At 48.8% G+C, this 21,268-nt stretch overlaps 1 protein-coding gene across 4 annotated transcripts in view; it reads right to left on the reverse strand.

Annotated features, from left to right (window-relative positions):
- eea1 (early endosome antigen 1) overlaps positions 1-21,268 on the reverse strand; it is a 92,127-nt gene that overhangs the window by 4,343 nt on the left and 66,516 nt on the right. For all 4 annotated transcript variants that reach the window (XM_052033533.1, XM_052033532.1, XM_052033531.1 and 1 more), the window contains 9 exons: positions 18,989-19,090; positions 15,554-15,739; positions 12,081-12,263; positions 10,564-10,749; positions 7,998-8,129; positions 6,136-6,321; positions 5,417-5,655; positions 3,722-3,842; positions 608-706 (listed from right to left, as the gene is read on the reverse strand). In XM_052033533.1, coding sequence (XP_051889493.1) covers positions 608-706; positions 3,722-3,842; positions 5,417-5,655; positions 6,136-6,321; positions 7,998-8,129; positions 10,564-10,749; positions 12,081-12,263; positions 15,554-15,739; positions 18,989-19,090 — 1,434 coding nt within the window. The remainder of the gene's footprint in view (positions 1-607; positions 707-3,721; positions 3,843-5,416; positions 5,656-6,135; positions 6,322-7,997; positions 8,130-10,563; positions 10,750-12,080; positions 12,264-15,553; positions 15,740-18,988; positions 19,091-21,268) is intronic.

A 21,268-nucleotide genomic window follows, 5' to 3' on the forward strand; every position in this document is an offset into this window, starting at 1 on the left:
GGGGGAGGAGGGGAGAGCAGGTCCACCAGGAGATGGGTCACAGGGAAGGAGGAAAAAAGAGAGGTAGGCTAGGAAATGGAAGAAAAGAAGGGGCCTGGTTGGGGGGGGGGTGGGGTTGAGGGGATTACTTGAAGTGGGAGAATTCAATGTGGGTCCTGACCCAAAGCGTTGACCACCTGCTTTTCTCCACGGATGCTGCCTGGCCCGCTGAGTTCCTCCAGCGTCATCGTGTTTTTCATCCAGATTCCAGCATCTGCAGCCCTCTGTTTCTCTAACTGATGGAGGGAAACTGTTTTATGTGGGCGGGGTGCTGGGACAGGCAGCGGGGGCGGGTCAGAGAGAGACATCCTGCCTCAGTACAGCCCTGGCTACAGAGCAGTAATGTTTGAAACCCCCCCACACACACGGGGACTAGTTGGAATCTGGAATTTCTCCCCCGCCATCAATGGGGGATCACTCTGTAATTGATCACTGTGAATCCGAGACGGACAATTCTTTCAGCCAGAGGGTATTACAGAAATGGGGAAAACTTGGGAATGTGGAACAAGGTCACAGATCACGGCAACAAGGCGAGGCGATGCAAGGATTTGAAACAGCGAGCTCCTACCTTTCGTACAGTGACGGAGAAGCCCCTTCCACAGGACATACAGTTCATCACATCGGTATCTTCAGTCCACTTCCTATTCAGTGCTTGTGTGTGTTTAATCTACCACAAGAGAAAGGAAAACATTATTTTGTCCTTGCAAGAAGTGTCAAAATTATTTACCATACAAACCCATCTACACCTCCCCCCCCACCTCCCAAAGCACACACGCCCTCATTCAGAGCTTGCCCCACTGCACAACTAGCAGGAAGCCTCCTCCTCTGGGCACCTGCCTGCAGGAACATCACAGGTCGAACAGTGGCACAGCCGCTGCCTCACAGCTTCAGTGACCCGGGTTCGATCCTGACCTCCGGTGCTGTCGGTGTGGAGTTTGCACGTTCTCGGTGTCCTCCCACATTCCAAAAAAAAAGTGCAAGCTGGTAAGTGAATCAACCTCTGTAAACTGCCCCTAGTGTGTAAGTGAATGGTAGAATCTAGGGCTGGGGAGGGCAATAGATGGGCATGCTATGTTGGCACCGGAAGAGTGACGACACTTGCGGGCAGCCCCCAGAACACTCTACGCAAAGGATGCATTTCACTGTGTGTTTCAATGTACATGTGACTAATAAAGAAATCTTGCCTTGTCTTGTAATGTGGGGAGAACTGGGTTAGGGTGGGATTAGTGTAAAGATGGGTGCTTGATGGTTAGTATGGACAGTATGGGCCGAAGGGAATGTGTCCGTGCTGTATGACTCTAGGGTTCTTGCGATGGCAGCCATGGGTCTCAGTGCCCAAAGGCTGAAGATCCAAGTCACGTCCAGCCACTCTGGACCAGGACTGCAGGGAGCTGTCTAAAAACGGCGGGGAATTGACGCACAAGATTCAACCTGGTGTTGACCAGTAGGTATGAGATGCCAGGTAAGAACAAGGCAAGAGTTCAGCCTGAGGGAGGAGGGTAACTGGGATAGTTGTTGGGCAAGGGAGGGATGAGGTGAATGCGGCTGAATTAATGTCCCTGAGCCCCCTGCTGGTGAGGGGTTTAACGCAGGGAAGGTGTTGGGTGTGCCTTCCTCTCTGGGCTGACCCTGGAGTGCGGCAGTCTTGGGGAAGAGGAGGAGATCCAACAACACCCACGGTGGTCCAGCTAAACCTGGCCAACTTGTGCCGGCGAGGCTCAAACCTGGCCCCTTGAACTTGAGCAAGGGACGGAAATGGACTTACTGACGGATCAACCCATGGAAACTAAAGATCGCAAGGGGATCAGGGTCAAGGCACAGGAGTGACTGAATTATTAAAAGTCCCAGCGGTATTTACGGAAGTTTTGAGGCGAGAAGTGGCCGAGGTGTTTAACACCAGAGTGAAGGGCTAATCCCACTGTCAGTAACGCGGTGTAAAACACCAAAGCACAGTCTGACTGCTCTCAGCAGGGAGTTTCACACTCCCGTCTGCTGGTGTGGCTCCAGCCCGGAATTCTGCAGACTGCCTGCTCTGGTGAGGAGGGGGCACTCTGAGGAAAAACGTCCAGAGCAGGTGGGAACGACGACTGCATCGCGGTGGTGGTTTGGCCCCCTGAGACGATGCCAGCTCCCTCCAGGACAACCTACCCTTACCCCCAGAGCCTTATGAACTATTTTCTCTCATTGCCTTTCTGATTCAGAGCTCAAAGCTCTGAATGACTCATTTCCAGATGCCTACACACAGTGTCCTGGATCATAACCACTCTTGGCATAAGAAATTGTTCCTCCTTGCCTTTGGCTGTCACTTTGAATCTGTGCCCCCTAGTCGCTGGAACATCTGCCTTCTTCCCTGTCTATGTAGACCCATCGTGAAACCTACACCCCTTTCAAATCTCCTCTCAGCCTCTGAGTCAGAGATGCAGCATGGAAACTGGCCCTTTGGCAGTGTTAACCACCAGGCAGCCACTTACACTTACATTTTTATTCTCCCCACATTCTCAACAATTCCCCCCACCCCCCTGGATCCCACTATCAGCTACACAACAGGCCAATGGACCCAACAACCCAAATGCATTTTGTTATGGGAACAAACTGGAGCACCCAGAGGAAACCCACGCAGTCACAGGGAGAGCATGCAAACTCCACACAGCCACTGCGCTGCCCTTTCCTCCCAGGAGGTTGCCCAGAGCTGTTCCAGTCCTAATACTGCAACTGAAGTCCCTTGCAGTGAAACCACTGCAGTAACCCTCTTCTGGGTTTCACATCCTTCCAAAGCCCGTGACCAGAACTGGATACAATGCTGCAGTTGTGGCCCAAACAGATTCAATATAATATCCCTCGCACCATTTATACAGACCACAATCCATTCATTCCTCAAGATCTTATCAAGGTGTATAAAATCATAAGGGGTGACATTTTCAAGAGGCGATGCCTTAAGGAGGACCCTCACCACCCGGGACATGCCCTCTTCTTGTTACCACCATTGGGGAGGAGGTACAGGAGCCTGAAGACCCACACTCAGTGATTTGGGAACAGCTGCTTCCCCTCTGCCATCAGATTTCTGAACGGTCCATGGACCCACGAACACCACCTCGTTGTTCCTTTTTTGTTTGCACTATTTATTTATTTTGGCAATTTATAGTCATTTTTATGTCTTTGCACTGTACTTTTGTCACAAAACAACAAATTTCACGACATAAGTCAATGATAATAAATCTGAATGCACTCAGGTCTTTTTCCCAGGTTTGGGGATTCAAGAACTAGAGGGCATAGGTTTAAGGCGACAGGGGAAAGGTTTAATAGGAACTCGAAGGGCAACTTTTTTTTAAACACAGAGGGTTTTTATGTGTGTGGAACGAGCTACCAGAGGAGTGGTTGAGGCAGGTACAGCAACAACTTTTAAACGACAGCTGGGCAGGTACATGGATTGGAAAGGTTTAGAAGGTCATGGGCCAAGTGGGACTAGCTTGGATGGGGCATCTTGCTCAGCATGGACCAGTTGGGCTGAAGGGCCCGTTTTCATGCTGTATGACTCCAAGATGCAGAGCACATCCCTCCGACTCTGCACACCCTTTAGATTTGTACCATTAGTCCGTATCGTCTCCTCTTATTTTCTCTGCCCAAGCTGTGAATTAGCTCCAGTGGGACGGGTGTGGTTCTTGCAGCCACAGTATCGGGTTACCTGGAGTGCCTGATTCTCTCTCCCCAGCTCCTGCATAGCAGCCGTCGTGTCATCCAGCTTCCGCCTCAGGTCCATCACCTTCCCCTGGAGCTTCTCCATTTCTCCCTCGCTCGTGAGGCACCTGGTTGACAAGGGCAAGGAGCTCAGAACGAGCACGAGAGACTCTGCGACGTACTGCGCCAATAAAGTGCGTCACAAAGAGGCGTCGGCACCTCTCCAGTGATAAAGCGCTTGTTCTGCAAGTGGAGCTGGTGCCTCTTCAACCACCGAGTTCGAGCATTAATTTCTCCACCATCCCTTTGGAAATCAATGCCCCGTCTACAACGCAACAGATGGACCACCCCTCCCTGGGCTTTGATACAACTCAGTTTGCTGCCTAACGTGATGCTGAGTTTGCCTCCTGTGGTCTGTACAGAGACTTGGTGCCTGCCCCAGCACCGGGACAGGGATGGAGAGTCTCCCACGTGTGAAAGGACCGGCTCATCACCACAAATCGAGCTGCTCCAAACCTTCCTTCCATTGTGGCCCTCAAGCTACTCATTTAATAGTTCACTTTTCAGACGTGGGCCTTGCTGGAAGGGACAGCATTTATTGCCCACCCTAAACAGTGGGGGCTGGTGACACCATTTCAGGAGGTAGTTAAGAGTCACAAGTAATAAGAACACAAGAAGCAGGAATTGGAGTCCGTCATGTGACCCTTCAAACCTGCTCTGCCACTCATTACGATCACAACTGACCTTTTAGCCCAGAACCATTTTCCTCACTATCCTGATACCACTCGACTCTCTGAATATCCAAGAATCTACCAGTCCTAGTTTGGAATTAAGTCAATGAGTGACCTTCCACAGCCCTTCAATATAAAGAATTCCAAAGATTCATCACCACCACCTGTGTGGAGGTTCAACCAAACTGTGGGCCAGACCAGGCGAGAACTTGGTTACCATAACTACCACTAGCTTTTTTGTGGAAGTATTTGAAAAAAAAAATTGACTAACTGTATTTAAATTCTGCAGTTCCCTTGGGGGGATTTGAACTCAAGTTAGTCCAGCCTCCGAGTTACTTGCCCAACAACGTACCCCTGCACCAGCACTGATGAGGAGCCAGCAGAGGAACTGTGGGTCTTTTGGCTTCTTCTTACTGTCTCCGGTTCAATCACATCCTTCCTGACCAGAACTGCACACAATACTCCAATTGAGGCCTAACCAGTGTTTTGTTGCAACGTCACATCCCAAACTCTTCTATCCTGTGCCTCGACCTATAGAGGCAAGCATGGCACACACCTCCTTCACCACCCTCTCCATTCTGTGCGAACACTTTCAGCAAACTATGGATTTGGACCCCCTGGTCTCTCCATTTGACATTCCTTCAGGCCCCACCAGTTACTGTACACGTCCTACCCCACCCCCTTTGGTGGATCTGAAATCACATAAACCACACTGGATAAATGAAGATCTCTTTCCCTTAGCAAATCAGACAGTCCAACCGTGTCGTGGTTATTGTCACTGAGACTATTCTTTTCAGTTCCCCAGCTGCGGTGGTGGGATTTGAACTTGCGACTCTGGATCAGCGGGCCAGAGCACTGTCCCTTTGCCCACGCTGCCACCTGCACCGTCTTTATGCTGATGGGCAGATCTTCCCTATCGGTCGCAAAGCCAGTGGTGAACGCGGAGTGGCTGCAGATCAGCGCAGACGAACCTTTCCAGCAGGGCTCTCCTCTCCTCCTGGTTGTGCTGCACGGTGGCTTCCAACACGGCGATCTCCCCGCGGAGGTCGTCGGTCTGTTTCTCCAGCTCGCCCACCCGCCGCTGGCTGCTCTGCCACTCCTTCTTCAGCGTGGCCAGGTTTTCATTCAGCGTGGTGATCTGCATGTTGAGCTTCAGCTCGGCCTCTTCGTGCTTCTTGCACTGCCCGTCCTTCTCCTTCAGCTCCTGTTGCTGCATTGGAGCAATGGGAAGGGCAGTTTACACACTTGGTGTTCACAATACAACAGAGCATTCAACCCTCCTCCCCCCACCGCAATGAAACTCAACACTGCTCATGTACTCACTGCTCCCAAGTGTAGGATAATTCCCTTTGCAAGTCCCACACCACCAGGTTCAGGAACAACTACTTCCCTTCAACCATCAGGTTCTTGAACTGACCTGCACAACCCTAACCCTACCTCAGCAACGGAACACTACGGACCACCTCCTGCACTCCTGCATTTTACACACACGCACCCCCAAGCCCACCTCAGCCTTCCCAGACTCCTCCCATCTGATCCGCCCATTTCTAACCTCTCATTTCTCGGACCCTTCCCAATGTCTCAGCTCGGTGGATCTTCCTCTCCCAGTCAAACAACCAAAGCAGCTGGCGAAAGGCGCTCCGCTTTCTCGCCAACATTTTTGTTTAAAATCTTGTACGAGAGTACGAACCAGTTTGGCTTCCAACTCCGTGCGCTGTTTCTTCAGGTCCTCCCGAGCCTCGTCGACCTTGGCCTTGGTGAGTTGGTGGTCGCTCTTCTCCTGCTCCAGCATCAACCTGGCGCTGTCTGTGTTGGCCTGCAGCTCCAGCTTCTGCTGGATCAGCAGCTGCTTGGCCTCTCTCAGCCCCGTCAACTCCTGCCGGCCAACAGGGACATCATCAACCGTCCAACCCGCACACGCATTCCACCCACTCACACAGGAGGCAAACACCTCGCAGGGATAAACGGTTCACCGGGCAACAGAAGCAAGAGGTTTAAAGGATGACCTTAAAAGTTTTGGAGGGGAGGCCGACCAACGGTTGGTATGTTTGATCAAAAAGAAACGGAAGCTCTTTGGTTGCTCGTGAGTGAACAGTTCCCTACTCTCCCAACGTTGGAGGAGCCTTTCCACTCAGCTGGTCATTAGTTAAGTGGGAGAGCAGGGATTAATGGAGTCTTCTCAGATTGGTATGACTGGCTTGGATGAAAGAATATATATCCACGTTAAAACAGGAGGAATGGTAACAGCTGAGATGGAAGTTATTGGTTGCAAAAGGACTTATGGATAAGTGAGTGGCCAGAACTAGTGAACTAGGTTTAGATGTACATCTAATGAATAAATGTACAGTGGAGAGCATTCTGACTGGTTGCATCACCTCCTGGTATGGAGGCTCCAATGCACAGGATTGCAAGAGGCTGCAGAGGGTTGTAGACTCAGCCAGCTCCATCACGGGCACAACCCTCCCCGCCATCGAGGACATCTTCAAGAAGTGGTGCCTCAAGAAGGCAGCATCCATCACTAAGGACCCTCACCACCCAGGACGTGCCCTCTTTGTGTACTACCATCGGGGAGGTGGTACAGGAGCCTGAAGACCCACACTCAATGGTTCAGGAACAGCTTCTTCCCCTCCGCCATCAGGTTTCTGAACAATCCATGAACCCATGAACACTATTATTCCTTCTTATTTTGCACTATTTGTAATTTATAGTATTTTTATGTCTTTGCATTGTACTGCTGCTGCAAAACAACACATTTCATGACATACAAGTCAGTGATAATAAATCTGATAATAGGGATCAATGTGTGGAACTAGATCCAAGGGTAAACAATGACAATTGGTGAGAAACAATGAGAGGAGAGATTTCAGAGTTGGTATGCAAATCCTTCAAAATAAATAGATAGGTACAGAATGTAATCGGCGGGGCTAATGGAAAAGTGACTGTTGTGTGTAAAATGTAACTCAGGTGTGGAGAAGTGAGGCTTCTATTAAATGCAGCACTGGCCAACTCCATCGGAAGGCCACGCCTCAGGAAGGATGTACTGGCCTTTGAATGCAAGCAGATTCAACAGAATAATACCAGGGCTTAGAGGTTAAATCATGAGGGCAGTAACAAAAGATGGTTTGTATTGCCCGGAGTTTTAAAAAAAATGATTTAATAGGATTCAATAAGGTAGATATGGAAGAACATCTGGTTTAAGTTTAAAAGTTTAAGCGGGTTTAAAGAGAGATCTCACCGCACAGAACCTACAGCCCCCGCCATCCCAACAAAGGGAAGGCTGGGTTAAAAAGTGGATGGAAAACTAGGTTCATCAGAGGTCACTTGCTCTCTGATTCTGCAGACTTTCTACCAGGTTTCAGTCAACCCTTCCTGAACTCGTGGTTTGAGCAGGTTAACTGGTGAAATTCATTCCAGCTCACTTGCAAGTTAGTTGCTTTAGTCGCTCCAGTCATTGATAAGAAAACTCATAACCCATCGACTGTCTAACGGCTGAACGTGTCAGGGGCTCGGTGCGGTGTTTAGCGGCACAGGCGGCTGGATTCCTCGACTCACCTTCTCGTAGTTTTGCTTGCAGGTCCGTGTCTCCTCTGTCAGTTTGTTCAGTTGCTGCTCTAGTGACGTCCTCGCCCCTTGAAGCTCTTCGACTTGGAGTTTTTCTTTTGCTAGTTCCTCTTCTTTTAAGGCCTTTTAAGGGTCATGGGGGAAGTGGGGGAGAGTGTGGAGAAAGGCACTATTTAAGCAAAATCTGCAAAGTCGAAACAACGAGCCCCAGTGCTGATTTTTTTTTAAGTCATCTCCAATCACTGAAAAACAACAGTTTGATTTCCAATCTCTGAAATAAAAATTCATTGCAGCTGCTGAATTAAAAATGCCATTGACTCCAATTTTAAATTCAAATGTAAAATCCAATCTGAAAACCGTTCACATAAATAATGACTCGTGGACTCAACCATCACGGGTACAGCTCTCCCCACCATCTACAAGAGACGATGTCTCAGGAAGGCGACATCCATCATCAGCGACCCCCCCCCCCCCCCCCCCCCCCACACCATCCGGGCCGTGCCCTCTTCTCGATGCTGCCACCAGGCAGGAGGTACAGGAGCCTGGAGACCCACACCTCAAGGTTCAACAGCAGCTTCTTCGCCACTGCCGTCAGGTTCTTGAACCCACGTGAAAATCCTTCACTTTACTTCAGACTATATACTTTTTCCTCTCCCTTAACCTTGCACTAGTGTCGATATGTTTATCTTGTTATTTATTTTGCACACGTATATGTACAACTTATGTTAACAAGTTTGTCCTCGTCTTATACAGTAATGCACTGTGCGGCTGCTGCAAAAAGCTAATTTTCATGGTGTTTATACCCTGTGTATGTATGCCTACAACAACAATAAACTTAAACTTAATTACTTACAAGCCTTGTTTTTTTTAAAATACTACCTATAGGTGCAATTCATGCTGTCCATGGGCAGAGGGGTGAGCTCAGGTGAAGCTTGGGCTCTAAGCCCTGCTCATCAGCAGGCACCTGGCCACACACCCCACACCCTCATCCTCGAGAGCCCCAGACTCAGTATTTCAGGTCTCGCGTCTGTCACGCGGCTTCAGAAACCACTGGGCACCAGCGGACAATGAGATGCAGCAAATGACCTGGATGAAAATAAATAGAATGTCTCCAAAATAATGGCTCTCCCACAGGAAAAAATATTATAAAATGATTATGGGATTTGGTAGGAATGAGCAAGGAATTTGGATTTTCTCCAATCATCCAGCTGCCTGCCATTTTAGTTCTCCATCCCCCTTCCACTCTGACTTCCGTCTTTGGGTCAGTGCAAGAGGCCAGCAAATCCTAATGTAAGCTCGAGGAATGGAACCTCACCTTCCAACCAGGCACAGTGCAACCCTTGGGACTCAGCACTGAGTTTAGCACGATCAGATAACCAGCCTTTACAGTTTGTTGGAACTGACCAGACCTCATGAAATGTTATCAACCCGAAACGTTAACTCTATTTTCTCTCCCTCTCCACAGATGCTACCTGACCTGTTGAGTATTTCCAGCAACTCCCTTCTTTTGAATAATTGTGTTACAGACATTTCCTTTGATGGCGAGATAGAACAAGACGACATAATTTTAAAATTGAGTCAGACCATTCAGAGGTGAAATCAGGAAACACTCCTTCATACAAGGGGAGAGGGAATCTGCTCCTCCCTTCCTTCCAAAACGACGTGGACCAATTGAAGCCTTCAGGATCGAGACTGGCAGGAGAGAGCACAAAGGGGTATGGAATAGAGGTACAGTCAGCCGTCGCCCAAGTGACTGGCATATCAGGTTCCTCCTGTTGTCAGGCAGATTGGCCTGGTGGTGCAGCAGGTAGTGATGCTACCTGGCAGCTCCAAGGGCCAGGGTTAGATCCCGAGCTCAGTAGCTTCCAGGTGAATTGGCACGCTCCCCCTGGGTTTCCCTTGGGTCCTCGGCTTTCTTCCCAACATCCTGAAGACATGGTTGACTGGCTGCTGTAAATGAAGTGTGGGTTATGGGCAAAAAAAATCAAAGGCGAGTTGATGGGTACGTTGAAAAGAACAAGTTGGGGAAATGAGAGGGGGAACAGGACTGACGGGGGTGCTCTGTTGGGCCAATGGGCCAAATGGCCTCCTCCTGTGTTGTAGTAAGTTAGTCCAAGGATTGAAGGGAACCTAATGCAATGTGATCTATTGACAAAAATCACCAAACCCCAGGGATTTCTGTGGGAGTGGGGAAGAGGAAGAAATTCTCCCCCATTCATATTGGTAAATTGGTTAATTATTGTCACATGTACTGAGGTACAGTGAAAAACTTTGTTTTGCATGCCATCCATGCAGATCATTACAACACATCAGTGCACTGAGGTAGTATAAAGGAAAAGCAATAACAGAATGCAGAATAAAGTGTTACAGTTACAGAGAAAGTGCAGTGTAGGCAGATAATAAGGTGCAAGGCCATGACCAGGTAGATGAGAGGTCAAGAGACCATCTTATCGTACTAAGGGACCGTTCAATAGTCTTATATTGTGGAATCCATACTGTGGAACAACAAAATACTCACGAATAGTGCCTTCACTCTGGGATTAGACAAAGCCGTTACCTTTTCTTTCTCCACCTGCAGCAGCTGAGCCTTCGTCTCCTTGCCTTCTGTGCGGCTGTTGGCCAGGGCAGTCTCCAGTGAGGCCTGGGCTTGGCTCAGCTGCTGCACCATCTGCTGACTGCTGCTCGCCTGATTCCTGCTGCTCATCAGCTCTTCCTCAGCCAGCATCAGCTTCTCCTCCTTGGCCTGCAGGTGAAGACGTTCCCATTAGACCCACGGTCTCCTGCAGACGGCCTGCACCTGCCGTTGGTTCCCCACACACTGGCCAAGAGACAACGTGCTCTTTGCTTTCACTTGAACACCAAGGGCAGCATAGCGCAGCTGGTAGAGCTGCTGCCTCACAGCACCAGAGACCCGGGTTCGATCCCGACCTCGGGTGTTGTTGGTATGGAGTCTATCCATTCTCCCTGTGACCATGCGGGTTTCCCCCAGGTCTTCCCAGATCCCAAAGACATGTGTGGACTGGTAGATTAACTGGCTGCTGTAAATTGCTCCTGGTGTGCGTGGTGGAGGTTGTGGAATTTATGGGAATGTGGGGAAAATAAGATGGGATTGGTAATAGTCTAAGTGGGCACTTGATGGTTGGCGCAGACCTTGTGGGTCAAAGGCCTGTTTTGTACTCTGTGCCTCTACAAAATGAAGCTTCTGTGCAGGACCATTCAAGAGTTGAAGTGGACCATTCAAGAGTCGAGGTTGCTCATTCAGCCCTCAAACCACGGATTAGATCAGGAATCTCACAGAACAGGAGGCCCCATTTGGCCCATTATACAGCTCCTCTTTGTAAAACCTATTCAATTAATAACGTAACTGCACTGTGTAATGAATTGACCTGTACGGTTGGTATGCAAGACAAGTTTTTCACTGTACCTCGGTACAAGTGACAATAATAAACCAATACTCTGTCCCCTGCAAGACTATCCTGACCCCCTGCTGGATCTTGTTCCATTCTTATCCACAACAACATGAAATCCAAAAAAAACTGCAGACACTGGCAACCTGAAATAAAAACAGAAAACATCGGAAAGACTCGGCGGATCAGGCAGCATCTGTGGAGGGAGAAACAGTCAATATTTCAGCTCGAAAACCCTTCCATCGGAACTGAGAAAGAGAGAGAAGACAAGTTAGTTTTAAGTTGCAAAGAGTGTGGAGGAGGGACGGATGGGACAAATGGGCTCTCTCTGATGGGACCAGGCCACAGTAGCTACAGAGCGAGCTGGGGAGGTAGAGGGGTCTCAGCAGCCGCTGCAGAGGGCATGGACCTGACAGGCCAAATGGCCTCTTGGTCCGTTGTAAACTCCCACCCACCCATGAGCCAGGGCTGAACGGCCGATGTTTCAGCACCAGTTTCTTACGGCTATTTATAAACTAGCTGAGCTGTCCCCTGTTCCACAGGCTGGGTCCACGATGGGACCAGGAGTGTAGAAACAGGAGCAACAGGAGACCCCCACACCAACACTGCAGGCTCGTCCTGCACCCTCCCCCAGCCCCAAGAAACAGAGGCGAAGCAATTCATTCACCTTCAGGTCGTGTCTGGTCGAAGACAGCTCAGACTCCTTTCCGTACATATCCGACTGCAGCCTTGCCAGGTTGGTTTGGGAAGCTTCGTATTCCTTCTGCAGCGCGGATAGGGTCCCTTTATTGGCAGCCAGCTGCTCACTCAGTGCTGCCACCTCCTGCTGCAGTTTGGGTAATGCGTCGACCTGCAGAGAAAACAACATCTGTGAAAGCAACCACAACTTGCTGCCTTCGCTGTATTAACAAACCAGATCCAGGTGGAAAAAGAAATGGAGAAGGGGAAAGAAAAAAAGCAAGAAAGAGAGAGAGAGAGAGAGAAGAAATGTCAAAAGGGAGCTCAGGTGTGTAAGAGGTCATCTTGCCTGGTGAACAAAACCATATTTTTAAAGTGTCAACAGGGGAATGTCTACGGATGAATTCTATGGACTTCAAGAAGGCAATTAAAGTTACTCACATTCAATGAATTACAGGAAAACCATGACCTGCCTACCAATCCCAGGACATCCCCATTACCCCCAACACGGTATCCAGCCACTATTATTCACCGTAGTTAAACACCTTTCAGAAGAACAGATTGTGTCCGGTTTTGGTTACCCTGTTAAAGGAAAGACATCATTAAACTGGAAAGGGTGCAATAAAAATTTATGAGGACGTTGCCAGGGATTGAGGGCCAGGATACAGGGGGAGGTTGGGCAGGCTCGGACTTTATCCCTTGGAACGGAGGAGAATGGGATCGACCTTATAGAGTTCATGAGGGGATAGATGGGGTGAATACACACAGTCTTTTTCCCAGGGAAAGGGGAATAAAAAACTAGGGGGCGTAGGTTTAAGGTGAGAGGGGAAAGATTTAAAAGGGACCCAAGGGGGAAATTCATGCAGAGGGTGATGCGTATGTGGAACGAGTTGCCAGAGGAAGTGGTTGAGGCAGGTACAATAACAACATTTGACAGGTACTCAGGTTCATGGGTAGAGAAGGTTTAGAGAGATATGGGCCAAATGCGGGCAAATGGGACTGGCTTAGATGGGAATCTTGGTCAGCATGGGCAAGTTAGGCCGAAGGGCCTGTTTCCCTGCTGTATCACTCCGCAAGGGGTGGGAAGGTCCTGGAGGGACTGCAGTGTAGATTTAGCAGAGTGAGATGCAGAGTCCAGAACTAAAATCACAAGGGGAGACTGTCTGAGGAGAGGGGACTGTCAATATCAGCTGACGTCAGGGCCTGGAAGGGAAGCTGGGTAGCACACAATTTGATTAGAAAAGCAAAAAGGGAGCAGGAGTCGGGGCTCCGGGACAGGCTGAGCTCAGATGTGCAGGAGAGGAGGTGAGAGGGAATCCAGGGAGAGATGCAGGTTCAGGACCCCGGCAGCAGCAGCAGGACATGGGGAGGCTCCAACCTTTTAGCTCTGGCATCATCACGACTTTCTTCAAAACACCTGGCCTTAACCCCCGTGACCTTCCAAATCACCCTCCAACCATCCCAACCTCCCTGTCCTGTCTGCAGGTCTTGAGCATGACATTCACCTCCCAAGTGCACACGCATTTTCCCCAGGACTCTTATCTGCTAACCTCTCCAGTCCGGTTTCACCGATGCTCCAGGACTGAAGTGCCATTCTCTGCGGCCAAAGCACCTCTCCTGGCATCCACCCAGATGACCATACCATGTGTTCGGCTCCATCCTTACTTATTCTAATTGTAGTTGGAGAATCACTCTCCCTGGCTTCTTGTCCCACTGCCACAACTCTCAATACCTTACAGATGTCACATAGATCCAAGCTACTAGGATCCAATACCCCCTACTAATTTTCAATGGTTCTCTCAAACTATATCATGGTTAAACTTGGAAAAAATTAGGAGTGGTGCTGTCGATCCTTCGCTTAAATCTGAAGATATTTGGAGTCCATTTATTCAATATTTTTACATGATGTAGATCCCCTTTCAATAACTTTCCAACTTAGAGGAACGGAGTTGACGACATAATATTGCTCTGTTTCTACTGAGGAATTTCAGTCCAGTCTTTTTTTTTTGTTTTTTTTTGAAATTTTTCTGTTTGGTTTGATATATTGTTTATAATTTTTCTTATTGATTTGGGGATTTTTTTTTCTTTCTTTTCTTTTATATAATAAATCTTTTTCTTTCTTTTATATTATATTCATTTACTAAGAGACCGTGGGATCTACAGATTTTTTTTTATATTTTATTGTTCTTTATGATTATCCATGCCATGATTGTTCTCCTGATCTCTTTGTATTACATCTACAAACATTGATGTTATATATTAATCTGTATTAATTTGAAAACTAATAAAAAGATTGAAAAAGAAAGATCCAAGCTACTGTGGTGTGCTGGACCTATCATCGGGTCCTCTGCTACTTCTTGTCCACGTGCTACCCCTTCATGATGTTTTCTGAAGGTTTGTACCTGGTCACATTTGTTGCACGTGGCCGTCCTGGATGGGCAGACATTTATTGCAGTTGACTTTGGGGAGGACTGTAGGCATGGTCTTTGAACCCCACTGCAGATTCGGTTCCCGACAGTCGTTGCTGTTTCCAGAGAATGATCAGAAGCCGAGCCAGACCATTCGTAACCTCGCTGCGGCATCCGACTCCAAATTGAGCCTCCAAACCAGTGGCTGCTTCAACATCAAGATGCCACCTTGCCTCAGCTCATAGCGTAGCGGTTAGCGCAAAACTATTACAGCAACCTGGGTTCAATTTGTATGTTCTCCCCGTGTCTGCGTGGGTTTCCTCCGGGAGCTCCGGTTTCCTCCCACATTCCAAAGACGTATGGGTTAGGAGATGTGGGCATGCTATGTTGGCACCGGAAGCGTGGCAACACTTGCGGGCTGCCCCCAGAACACTCTGTGCAAAAGATGCATTTCACTGTGTATTTCGATGTACATGTGACTAATAAAGATATTTTATCTTAAAAAACAACACTGGAGCAGGCCATTCAGCCCACCATGTCCATGCCGACCAGTAGGTACCCAATTCATATTAATCCCCAAGGGCTAATGCTCTTGCCTGTAATACCTGTAGATATAATGATTCCAGTGCCCTCCTGCATAACCTTCCACTACTGACCCTTCGTCCCAAACACTGTCCACATCTCAAATTATTGCAAATCCCACCGATCCAATAACACTTCAACCTCTACAATCTCCCTTGGCCACTTCCTCCTCTCTGCAACCTACCCCAACCCCACAAGCCTTCTGGTTATTGTACCCCCTCAGTTCCAACCCCTTGTACAGGACTGACTTTAAAATGGTGCCATGGCTGGTGGCCGTGCCTTCAGCAGACCATGAGCCGCAAGCTCTGGTCCTGCTGAAACATTAGCTGCTCCTCCCTCCAGTGCTGCCTGACCTGCTAAGATCATCTGGCAGTTTACGTTTTTACTTCAGGCTTCCAACATTTCAGCCTCCTTTCCCTACTTGCTGCCCAAACATGGAACTTTGTCTGAAACGCGTCCCAAAACGGTGTACCTTCTGGGAGAGCTCCGTCTTCACGTCCTTCAGCTGGGCCTCGTGCTGCTGTTTCTGCTGCTCCCGAGATTCCAAGGACTCCTTCAGCTTTGCCTGCAGATGCTGCTCGGCTCTCTGCCTCTCGCTCAGCTGCTCCTGCAGCCTGGAGATTTGGGCGGCCAATCCGTCAGCGCTTGCCTTCAGCTGCTGCTCGGCCCAAAGCAAGAACAATCAGCATTCACTGGACGTGTCCCCCCTCCCCAACAGCTCACTATGTTTGGTGCATTACATACATAAGGGACAGGATGATATTCGGCCTCTCAAGCCTGCTCTGCCACTTATTACGAGCAGGGCTGACCTGACCGGACCCTCAGCTCTGTATCACTGATAATCTCAGGTAACCTTTCCCCACTTTGCTTACCAAGAATCTATCTGCCTCCCCCTTAAAAATACTCAGAAAGTGTTCCAACCCTTGGGGAAAAAAAACCCACCTCATCTCCGTCTTATATACGTAACCTCCCCATTTTTAAACTGCGACTCCCCAACTCTAGATCCTCCCACAAGAGGAAACATCCTCTCCACAACCATCCTGTCAAGACCCTTCAGGATTTTCTATGCTTCAATCAAATCACTTCTCATTCTTCTAGGTTCCAGTGGATAAAGGCCGGTGCAGGCTGTAAGGAAGACCAGTGATCTTGGCATTAGGACGGCACAGTAGCATAACGGTTAGCATAATGCTATTACAGCGCCAGCGACCCGGTTTCAATTCCTGCTGCTGCCGGTAAGGAGTTTGTACACTCTCCCCGTGTCTGCGTGGGTTTCCTCCGGGTGCTCCGGTTTCCTCCCACATGCCAAAGACATACGGGTTAGGAAGTTGTGGGCATGCTATGTTGGCGCTGGAAGAGTGGCGACACTTGCGGGCTGCCCCCCAGCACATTCTCAGTAATGCAAAAAGATGCATTTTACTGTGTGTTTCAATGTACATGTGACTGATAAATAAATATCTTATCTCATCTGATATGAATGGTGAACAGGAGGTGAAGAAACAAATCTCCACTTGCGGGCAAGACCAGAACCAAGGGACATGTACACGAGAAGCATTAACAACACACACATTTACTGCTGGAATACAGTGAGGGAAGAGTCTGGAAAAGCTGCTGTATGGACTGCTTCAGGCAAGCAGCGTTGATGCAACTTCGGAGGTTTGTGGTATCAGTGAGGGAGAAGGGAACACGATACAAGGGCAGGTGGGAAGCTGCAAGTTTGAGTGGGAGGCAGTGGGTGTGGAACATATGCCTGGCGCACATGTGCAATTCAAAGTAAAAAACTGTGTTAAAATGTGTGCATCCTTCACCCTTGTCTCATCACCACTGGACACAAGAAGCCCCATCTTCTGGTGCATGGGGACCTATTCAAGCACATCCTCACTGCTCCCAGCTGCAGGAGGGACACCAGTGACATGAGCCTTGGTTTGAATGCTATAGATAAGTGTTCAGATCCCTAGCTACCCGAAACCACCCAGCCAGGTATTAGACGGAGCCGTACAACACAGAAACAGGCCTTTCTGCCCACCATGTCCAGGCCGACCTTTTTGCCCATTTACACCAATCCCATTTGCCCACATTAGGACTGTATCCTCCTATACCTTGCCTACAAGTGTCTGACTACCAAAAGTCTCTTAAAAGACCCTATCGTATCCACCTCCACCACCGTTGCCGGCAGCCCATTCCACACACTCACCACTCTCTGAGTAAAAAACTTACCCCTGACATCTCCTCTATACCTACTCCCCAGCACCTTAAACCTGTGTCCTCTTGTGGCAACCATTTCAGCCCTGGGAAAAAGCCTCTGACTATCCACACGGTCAATGCCTCTCATCATCTTATACACCTCTATCAGGTCACCCCCATCCTCCGTTGCTCCAAGGAGAAAAGACAGAGTTCAATCAACCCGTTTTCATAAGGCATGCTCCCCAATCCAGGCAACATCCTTGTAAATCTCCTCTGCACCCTCTCTATGGCTTCCACATCCTTCCTATAGTGAAGTGACCAGAACTGAGCACAGTACTCCAAGTGGGGTCTGACCAGGGTCCTATATAGCTGCAACATTACCTCTCGGCTCCTAAATTCAATTCCCCGATTGATGAAGGAAAATACACCGTATGCCTTCTTAACCACAGAGTCAACATGTGCAGCCGCTTTGAGCGTCCTATGGACTCAGACCCCAAGATCCCTCTGATCCTCCATTAATGCTATATTCTGCCATCATATTTGACCTACCAAAATGAACCACTTCACACTTATCTGGGTTGATCTCCTTTAAAACATTTTCCTCTCATCTTAAACCCACGTCCTCTTGTTTTTGACTCATCCTCACAACTTGTTCTCTCCCACAGACTCATCAACTCCCCGATTCTGCAGCACCCACCTACACCAGGGGCAATTTACAGTAGCCAGTTAACCTACCAGTACATCTTAAGGAAGTGGGAAGAAACCAGAGGAAACCCACACAATGGCAGGGAGAACGTGCGAACTCCACACAGGTAGCACCCAAGGTCAGGATTGAACCCAGATCTCTGGAGCTGGGAGGCAGTGGCTCTACCAGCTGTGCCACTCTGCTCCTTGGAGGAGATGTATTTTAAATGTTCCTTCGCTCCCCTCAAGCTTAAGCAGATCTTCGCTGTGTTGCTGTCACTTGGTCAGCTTTTTTTGGCCAAACTCCTCTGGCGGCTAATCAGAACACCACTGTTGAAGGGTTCACCGGAAAGTTGGTCTCCTCTCATGCACCAAGAGGTTGTTTTCCTACCCCCAAACTCACAATAGCTCCTAATAAAAACCCCAAACCCAAGTTCTGATTACCAACTACAAATAGTCCTGGATAATGACGGACCAAGTAAATTAACAACCGTTGACGTGAACAGAGCATCTCTGGCAGAGATGGAGTCTCAGAGCAGATAATCGTTGAGAACTAGAGATTGGGGGCCCAGAGGAAAGAGATTGGGTGCTTGATGGTTGGCCTAGACACAGTGGGTTGAAGGGCCCATTTCCAGTCTGTATGACTCTATGATACCCCCAGGATCACTAAAGATAAGGCATGAGATCCGAGACGTGATGACCAGTGATCACGGGGAAGCTGGAAAGGGCTGGGGAAGAGAATAAAAGCATCCAGCACCTATCCAGTTTTCGTACAGGATAAACAGCAAGACTAGGTCAACTCCAGACATGTGCTTGTTTCCTCAGCAACAGGATAGGAAGATCAGGGGTAGACTAGCCATTCCCATATCCAACATCTAATACTTGGTTTTCCTGCTCAGTCAACCCCGCCCATTTCTGCCACTGAAGGACTCCCCCGTTTTATCCTTGTCCCATGTACACCAGTCAGAAACAGAATCCCCTCCCCAACAGGTGCTGTAAACTGGCAAAGACCAATCAACACCTGTCCAACAGTTTTGCTCACCTCTTCTTTCTGCTGCACCAAGGTCTTCAGCTCATTCACCTCGTTGGTCGCGGTCTCAACCTTCTTCCGCAGCTCTTGCTTGACTTGCTCGTGCAATCTTTCCTAAGCAAACGGGAACGAGGAGAAATTACTTCCAAAGGATTCAGGCCCCCTGTAAGCACTGCCAGTGGTGGAGGCAGCTCTCCCCTCCTACTTTGACATCTCCACAAATCCAAGCTACACTTGGAGCTATTAAAGTGGTTAGGAAAGGTACATTGAGAAGAAATATCAAAAGCCACTAGCTCACAGAGCCAGACACCCAGGTGTAGCTCCAGTGCTGTCTGTGTGGAGTTTCCACGTTATCTCTGTGACTGCATGCGTTTCTTCCAGGTGCTCAGTTTCCTTCCACATCCTAAAGATGTGTGGGTTAGTGGGTTAATTGGACACTGTAAATTGTCCCTAGGGTGCAGATGAAGGGTAGGATCTGGGGGGAGTTGATGGGAATGTGGGGAGAAAAGATAGGGGAAAGAGATGGTTGGTATAACCTCTGGGGGCCGAAGGGTCTGTCTCCATGCTGTGTATGACAATGATTCTAAAATCCATGATTTACTGCACTCTGGCATTTGATTCCAAGCCATTCAGGAGAGAGCTGTGGATCTTTACAGCCAAAGTATTTTTTAAGTGTTACCACTGCCGTAAGGCAAGATCTCACAAACAACAACAGGAAATGTGCCAATTGAGAGCCAATTATCCAGGACTCAGCAGGGAACTCCCCTCTCCTGTTCCAGACACTGCTGCGGGATTCGAGGTCAGCAAGTACCTCAGCTGTTGAGGGTCTGCTTCAGATCGGAGCAGGGGACCTTGGACTGAGACAGCTGCCGCAGTTGGGATGCACTGGTGCAGGGAGGTTACTGGGGAAGTGAAGTGAAGTGAAAGACAATGGCAAGCCTGCCCCACCTGACATCACTTACAGCAAATTCCACCGCGCGGGCAACTCTGCAGAAACGTGGACCAAGTCCTAACTGGTTGGAGGTGCGAGTGGTGCTTAAGGCCAACGGTGTTGGTTAAAGGACTATCCCGATTTGGGCCACAAATGGTCAGTATGAAGCAGGCATGTGGTGCCACGATTAACCTCCCATTGTTACTGATCACCTCCCCAACTCTTCCCCCTCGCCACACAGCTGAAGTCCTACCAACGTCGCCTGTGTCCCACCGTCTCCCGAACACATTCCCTGATCCACCACAACCCCCTGCCTAGATTGTGTGCCCCAACCCTCCCTACGATGCATACTGCCATGTGTGTTGTAGCCACGAGTTGCCACATCTCTTTCTCTACATTCAACTGAATGGCCAGAAAGGAGCCTCTGTTTCACTTTCCCTTAGCAAAGCAACGCCGCCAGCACTGCCACACTCCCTCAGTACTGCACCAGGGAATAAGATGGGATTTATATTTAGATGTCACTGCCACGAGTCTTGAACCAGGATACTGGGAATTCACAGGTCAGACAGCATCTGTGGACAGTTACTGATTGGGGTCAATCATCAACTTGACGATGACCCCAACAAAAAGGCTGGAGGAGGGGGCCCTGGCAAGTTCAAAGGTTGTGAAATGTGCTGTAGAAATGAAGGACTTCTTTTGTTTTAAAAAACAACCAAAGGTTTTACTGAACAGTCACCAGAAACAGCCTCACTCACCCCCCGAACACGGTCGATAGAAACAACTTCACTCACCCCCTGAGCACAATCACCAGAAACAGGCTCATCCACCCCGAACATGGTCACCAGAAACAGCCTCACTTACATTTGACGGTTGCTGATGTGAAACAATGTGAGGTTGGGTGGGTGCTCTGCTAACCTATAGGAGGTCACATCTTCCCTCTCCCTTACTCTGCCAGATAAGGACCATCTCAGCTTCTGCATTCACCAGGACAGCTTTGACTGCAGCCACCCATGGAGAAAGGGTTCTGAAGATAAAGGCAGCAGGAGCTACCTCCCTACCTCCCACTGATAAACAAGGCTCAGTAATATCAACTGTGAAACAGGCTCTGGGACTCAGCCTGAGAACAACACACAGTTAAATTGTAATCAAGGCAGAAAATTAAAAGTCTGCAACTTTAAAGCATGGTTAATGAGCCTGTGGCCAAAGCTGGTGACTATGATAATGGACTAGAAATCCAGAAGTCTCAACTAATAATCCAGAGACACAAAATTAAAATACCAAAGCAGTTTGGGGAATCCAAATTTATTTTTTGAAATATTCAAGAATAAAATTAGTGGTATCGGTGAAACTGGGCAGAATCT

This window comes from Pristis pectinata, chromosome 19, assembly GCF_009764475.1.
Source record: "Pristis pectinata isolate sPriPec2 chromosome 19, sPriPec2.1.pri, whole genome shotgun sequence".
Lineage (NCBI taxonomy): Eukaryota > Metazoa > Chordata > Chondrichthyes > Rhinopristiformes > Pristidae > Pristis > Pristis pectinata.